Consider the following 6,198-nt stretch of genomic DNA (forward strand, 5'->3'; position numbering starts at 1 on the left):
TTTGGACAACGTATGGGCACACATACATACACATATAGGTAAGTAATTTATAAAAATTATTTTTATAAAAATTATTATTTATCATATTTATATATTATTTTCAAAATAATGATTGTTATACTCTGGTGCTACCGGCATTTCGTGCACATAGCACGGAACAAAACCAGAAATTGTGCATATTATATATTACCCTCTGAGAACATTCATGGACATTGGCTTTGTAGTTCATGTCCACGTTTTCAATGTCCATAGAGGGAGTATCGCTTTCAGGGATCACCTAAAAACAGGCCATGACATCTCTCAGTCTTCTCTCTGACCGTAATAGGCCCCCAGATCGTGAATAAATTTTCGTCACAATCAAGCGGACTCGATGAGCCTCCAGTATCGGGATAAATATATTTCGCCCACATAAAAATGACTTCCCTTAACGATCTAGTATAAGATATAAAAATTTATGGTCGTTACGTGAGCTGAAAATTATACGAAATTATTGGGCCTGTTCTTTTTAGCTGCACTACTGCACTAGTGCAATTAGTTGGAGTGAAAGAAAGTATGTTTGTCTCTTTCTAACTTATTGCACTAGTACAGCAGTGTAGCTAAAAAGAACAGACCCATTGGTATATCGCAATTTAGTGTTGATTGGTGTTCTTCCCTTTTCTCTTACCTCTCCCTATACATTGCAGTACAGCGGATAGTCATATGGTCGACGAGAAAAAAAAATACATGTTCAAATTTAAGAAGTAATAATCAATGACGACAAACTGATTCGTATGTGAGCGGTGATGCTTCCAAATGAGGTTAATAATCTCTTATGTCAAGTATCTAGGTTATTAGCTATCGCTAATGTTGCCATTTTCCGAAGGTTCTGTCATTGATGAGATATTCGTCTGACGTGAAAGACGTCGTAAGTGCAGTTTCGGCCGTCCTTACACGCTCAAGAGAAGATGTACTGCCTACAGTGGCTTATTCCGGTGTTGCTGATACCGAAACCTGTCAATCCGGCGTTGCTGCAAACCCATGTCATGTTCATGGCGCTCTACCTGATCGGATTCTTCCTGGAGCGTAAGCCTTGCACTATTTGCAGCCTCGTATTCCTCGCTGCTGTCTTCCTCATTTGTTACAGCGGTATAGGCAATTGCCTGCTATGGAGCACAAATTGCGACACAGTAAGATGCGACAATGGCTAAGGTCGCATTTTATTTATTATAGAGAATTATTGCCCCGTTCCTTTTTATCGATTCTTTCTAATTTCTTCCTCTGTAGCAGAATATCGCAAAGCAATTCTTTAATCCATTAGTGCGTGTTTTATCCGCAGTGTGATGATAGGTAAATAACTTTTAAGTTCTCTAGGTTTACAAGAGATTATCAAAATTTGTCTATATATAATAATGTCGTTATTATAATGATATTTGAGAATATTGAATATGTATATATATACTTTGAATTATGTGATTTTAAAAACAAGAGCATAACAAGATGCAATTTAATAGTTTGAAGTTTGTACACAAATTCTCTAGAGCTGTCACATAATAACAAAGTAAGATAAATTTCATGATTCTAATGTGATACTATTTGCTTGTCAATATATTAAAAGAATACAAATTTTATGTTTATTGATAATATAATTTTTAATAGTGAAAAAGGAGATTAATTAGCGGTAAATAATATATTTTTTTCAAACTTATCTCTAGCTTTTAAACGCTATTCTTATCATTATCTTTTAGTATAACAATAACAATGTTATATTAGATCATTTTTTTTTAATGGGAGTAGAATTCTAGATTCTTTCTTATATATATTTTAAAAGGTATGTCAATAATTATATAGAATTACAATTTATTTTGTTAAAGTTATTTGCTTTAAGTAATATATAAAATGTGTAATTAACGTTACATTGCATAAAAAATATGTATAACCTTGTTAAATATTTCAGTTAAAATGATGTGCTTATATTGAAGCAACATAGATATATAGTACAAAAATCATTAAGATTTATAAAATATCTTTTAATTAATCTTAAAGGAATTTTGTAGACAAATTATTTATATACACAAAATATAAAGAGAAGATATTTATTGTGTAATTTATAATATTAATCAATGTTGGAACATAATAGAAATAATAACTTTGTCAAGTGACAGCTATGTAATTAGAGACACTAGTTTCTTAAATAATAATTTGTTAAATTTGATTTAGTTGCAATAGACTAAACATGAGAGATTTGAATTTGAATGCCTCCTAACAAATATTTCAGGAATATAAAATATTATTTTTTAGCAACAAAAGGTTTGCCAGATTATTTAAATATTTCAAAGAGAATTTTTAGTAAGATGAATTCTGTGCTATAATTTATTATTTTAACTTATTTGCTATCTATGAATAGTATATCTAATTCATATAAATATGATAAATAATTCAGTATATTAATGTTACCAATGTAAATATTGATAATCGTGGTAACAGAAAAAAAATATTGGTATAGTAATACTTAACAAATATAAGTGAAAATTGAATTAAAAATCAGTAAATCTTTTATATCTATCTTTATATGTTTATATGTGAAGATTATCTTCCTATGTCTATCCTGTAAATTTACATTGACATAAAACAAAGAACTTTATCTTTCACAGAGGACTGCAAAAACTATCTTAGGAATATTTATTCAACTCTTAATATAAGTTCTAATTGTGTATGCGTGACAAGAATTTTGATTATATAAAAATTGTTTTCTGCTGCATAAGCACAAATATAAAAAAAAAATTTGTGATGATTTTGTGATTGAAAATCTTAATTTACTTATTAATCTTATATATATGTATATACATACATACATACATATATATATAAAATTACACACACAACAGATCTAATTTTCAAATATATTGTAAGTTTGCTACAATACTACTCTGTAATCTTTGCTTCCATATACAATATACAAAGAAATATATAAAAATTTTAAAAGAAATTGTTTTTTCTTTACCTCTCTGTTCCAAGAAAACTCTGTAATTACTTTGTAGTTTACTATATATCAATATATAGTAAAAGAATTATAAAGAAAAACTTAAATCGATTCTTTTTTTCTATAGTACATATATATAAAAATGATAAAAGCAGTATCCAAATTAAAGGACACAATAAAAAAACATATGATACATTTTAGAATATTTATTTAAATTCAATAATGAAAAAGTTACTGAAGAGCTTTTCCACGGCCAAAACCACCACGGAATTCAAGATCACCGGTACCTGCACCTACATCAGCCTTCTTGTCACCAGCGCCTGGAGGACCACCCGGACCTCGTCTATATCCCGCACGATCTTCCGTTGGTCTCGAGCCCTCGCTCCTAGTCGCGGCAGGTCTCGGCCTTGTGGTTTCAGATCTCGGTTGTTTCTTGAGAGTTGATGGCACGATTTCAGGCGGTAGGTGCAAGTATCCACGCAAGTATTCAATACCATCATTTGTAAGATACCAGTAGAAATGCCTCCAGGCAAATTGTTCCTTCACATATCCTCTAGATTTTAAAGACTAAAAGATACATAAATTGAAAAATATTCATAGCTCGTAAGATCTTATTTTATGCAATACAAAAGAGATATTGAAGACTATTACCTGCATAGCCTTAATGACCTGAAGATTGGGAATATTTTCTAATTCTGGATGCTTTGACGCATGATAATCCTTTTTTGCCACCATAACTCCCTCTTTGAAAAGGTATTCATAGATAGCCACACGATTTTTTTTTGGCATCAACATTCTATGGAACAATAAAATAGAAATAAAATCTATGTTAATAAGTAATTAATATTAAAAATATATTATTAACACAAATAGAAAAAAGTAGATAAGTTTATCAAATATAATCTTTCTTGTTTCTTCTTTACTGGTATAATATAGCATTATTACTTTCCCTTCTATTGAAAAAAGAATGCTTCTAATTCGAATACTTAAATAAGGTTATGTATGTACCGCAATTACAAAGATACATATATTGTATGACATATAATAAAAATTAGTGTATCGAAATTACATTTTAAAGAACTATATAATTATATGAATTATAAAAAATAGAAAAATTACAACTTATATATTTATACAGAAATGAAAATGAATACACACATGTCACATTCATAAATAAGCTACGTAATATATAAGTTATTAAAATATAAACAACATACTTGATATTGGAAAGATTCTAGATTTCGAAGAATTTTTTATTTTTTTATAATTCTCACAAACAAGTAGGATTAAAATGGATACTAATGCAAACTCAACATACTTGATAGTTTCAGAATACGCCTTGCAAAAGAAAGACAGAAATAGTTCGTTTCGTTTCCCTCGCGACAACATCGATCTGTACCATGTGTCGATATCTCGAATTAGGATGATGAGAGTTTGTTAGACGTACCGATTGGTGGAATTTGACCAATCAGGACAATGGAACTAAAATTTCTTCCTTCTAATTGATCAATTTTCAATCTTCATTGCATATCGCGAATTGAAGACTTCAATGGAAACTAAATCAAAAGCGCAAGATAAAAAAGTATGTGGAAGATGAAAGGTAGCTCTAAATATGTACATTCTATGTCTAGACGAGAATTGAGTTTTTATATATATATATATATATATAAAATTTTAGGATAAATATTTAAAATCAGATTTATAAATATTTAAAAAAAAATGTATTCTATTTTATAATTTCTAGTGTGAATCCAAATTTGTTGCACCCATACTTGAATACGCATTTTGTGCATTAAAGATTCTAATCACATACATTTGTACAAAAATTGGAAATATTATACATGAAATTAAACAAATATGTTTATATACAATGATTAAACAATAATTATCAAAATTAGATATTTTAATTGTCTTTAATTGCTACTTTTACATTATTATACTCTATATAGTCTGAGCTTTCTTATCAAAATTCGACTCCTCTACTGTATCTTCATTATAAATTTTTAGAGTATTAGTAAAACTTCTTTTTTTATGTTTCTTTCTTGTGTCTGATTTCAAGCATATTTTGTGTCCTTTAAAAACAGGCCATTTATGTTTTTCCTTTAAATATTCTGCTGCTATTTGAATACTTTCCATTTTTGCCATTGCACTCCTATAAATACAAATACACATGTATTGTTATGTAAGACAAAATTCCAATATATATATTGTTAGTATTAGAAATTTAATAAAATTAGTTAAATAAATTATACCAACCTAAAATCTTTATTGTAAGATTTTAATAAAGTAACTTGGACACATCCAGGAAGAGCACCTTTTATTTCATCTGACTTTATACCAATTGGTATATTTGAGACAAATATCCTGTGCAAACATATAACAAAATATTAATAATGCTATCTACAAATTAAATCATGATTTAAGTGGAGATAACATTCTTACGTTTGTGTCACTTTAATATCTGGTTTGATTTCAGGTATAAAAACTTTCTTTTTTTTTATCTTCTTGGTTTTTTCTCTAAGTGCAAGAGGACATAACGGTTGAATAACAATTCGCTTGCCATTAATTGTTTTGTCCTTTGCAGATTTATAATTCATTATTTTTTCCTCCATGCTGGAGAATACAACATGACATGATCTACTGGATTGTCGTGGTAATTTTACATAAAAATTACCCATAAACAAACATTCAATATCTTTTTTATCTTTTATTACGTGAGGAAGATGCACACTCAATGTTCGTTCTCTTCGCTTTTTCAATTGAGATAACTGCATGATCTAAAAATCATCATATGTATTGTTTCATATAATTGAGATTTTTCACTTACATTTGAAAATTACAAAACTGAAAGAAAATAAATATAAATGCATAATATACGTACGTAATTTGGTAAAAAGTTGTGTTCAGGATTAATTCAATATCTCTATTTGTATAAAAATTTATAATACGCTTCTTTTTTCTTTCTTTAAAAACAACACGGCAATATTGAGTAATATTATTAAAATTATAGGTTATAATTATATTTTATATAGAAATAAAGTGTATGCGCGCACATTTTACACACATATTTGATAGAGCGTCCCGTTTGACCACGTTGCGATTGGCCACAGCCAATTATATCGATCTGTGCCTAGGGTAACCAGTAACGATTGACCAATCAGAGAATTCTATTTTAAATTAGCCAATTGGCGACGCGGTCAATCGGGTGCCACCTATTTCAGTGTAATATAAATTATAAT

The 6,198-nt window shown here is 28.9% G+C and overlaps 3 protein-coding genes across 6 annotated transcripts; 1 reads left to right on the top strand and 2 right to left on the bottom strand.

Moving 5' to 3' along the window:
- The first annotated feature begins 304 nt into the window (after nucleotides 1–304).
- On the top strand, nucleotides 305–2,945 carry Bc10 (BLCAP apoptosis inducing factor bc10). 3 transcript variants are annotated; one of them, XM_083105998.1, is made up of 3 exons: nucleotides 305–465; nucleotides 684–797; nucleotides 863–2,945. In XM_083105998.1, the coding sequence occupies exon 3, from the start codon at nucleotides 945–947 to the stop codon at nucleotides 1,185–1,187; it is 243 nt and encodes an 80-aa protein (XP_082962124.1). In that variant the 5' UTR covers nucleotides 305–465; nucleotides 684–797; nucleotides 863–944; the 3' UTR covers nucleotides 1,188–2,945. The 3 variants fall into 3 exon arrangements, with proteins under 3 accessions (XP_082962124.1, XP_082962125.1, XP_082962123.1); XM_083105999.1 differs by lacking the exon at nucleotides 305–465 and adding an exon at nucleotides 532–550; XM_083105997.1 differs by lacking the exon at nucleotides 305–465 and having other exon boundaries at nucleotides 579–797.
- Nucleotides 2,946–3,150: 205 nt separating this feature from the next.
- LOC145975492 (small ribosomal subunit protein eS10) lies at nucleotides 3,151–4,418 on the bottom strand. Of its 2 annotated transcripts, none has more exons than XM_083105994.1 (3): nucleotides 4,278–4,418; nucleotides 3,611–3,755; nucleotides 3,151–3,526 (listed from the first exon to the last, which is right to left on the bottom strand). In XM_083105994.1, exons 1-3 carry the CDS (start codon nucleotides 4,346–4,348, stop codon nucleotides 3,191–3,193), a joined length of 552 nt encoding a protein of 183 aa, XP_082962120.1. In that variant the 5' UTR covers nucleotides 4,349–4,418; the 3' UTR covers nucleotides 3,151–3,190. The 2 variants fall into 2 exon arrangements, with proteins under 2 accessions (XP_082962120.1, XP_082962121.1); XM_083105995.1 differs by having other exon boundaries at nucleotides 4,177–4,314.
- A 426-nt stretch (nucleotides 4,419–4,844) lies between these two features.
- Nucleotides 4,845–6,054, bottom strand: LOC145975491 (uncharacterized). The gene is made up of 4 exons (XM_083105993.1): nucleotides 5,841–6,054; nucleotides 5,402–5,736; nucleotides 5,216–5,323; nucleotides 4,845–5,111 (listed from the first exon to the last, which is right to left on the bottom strand). Exons 2-4 carry the CDS (start codon nucleotides 5,731–5,733, stop codon nucleotides 4,901–4,903), a joined length of 651 nt encoding a protein of 216 aa, XP_082962119.1. The 5' UTR covers nucleotides 5,734–5,736; nucleotides 5,841–6,054; the 3' UTR covers nucleotides 4,845–4,900.
- Between the last annotated feature and the right edge of the window lie 144 nt (nucleotides 6,055–6,198).

Source organism: Camponotus vicinus, unplaced genomic scaffold (genome assembly GCF_025532165.1).
Source record: "Camponotus vicinus isolate PSW18456_S1 unplaced genomic scaffold, iyCamVici1.0 SCAF_8, whole genome shotgun sequence".
NCBI lineage: Eukaryota > Metazoa > Arthropoda > Insecta > Hymenoptera > Formicidae > Camponotus > Camponotus vicinus.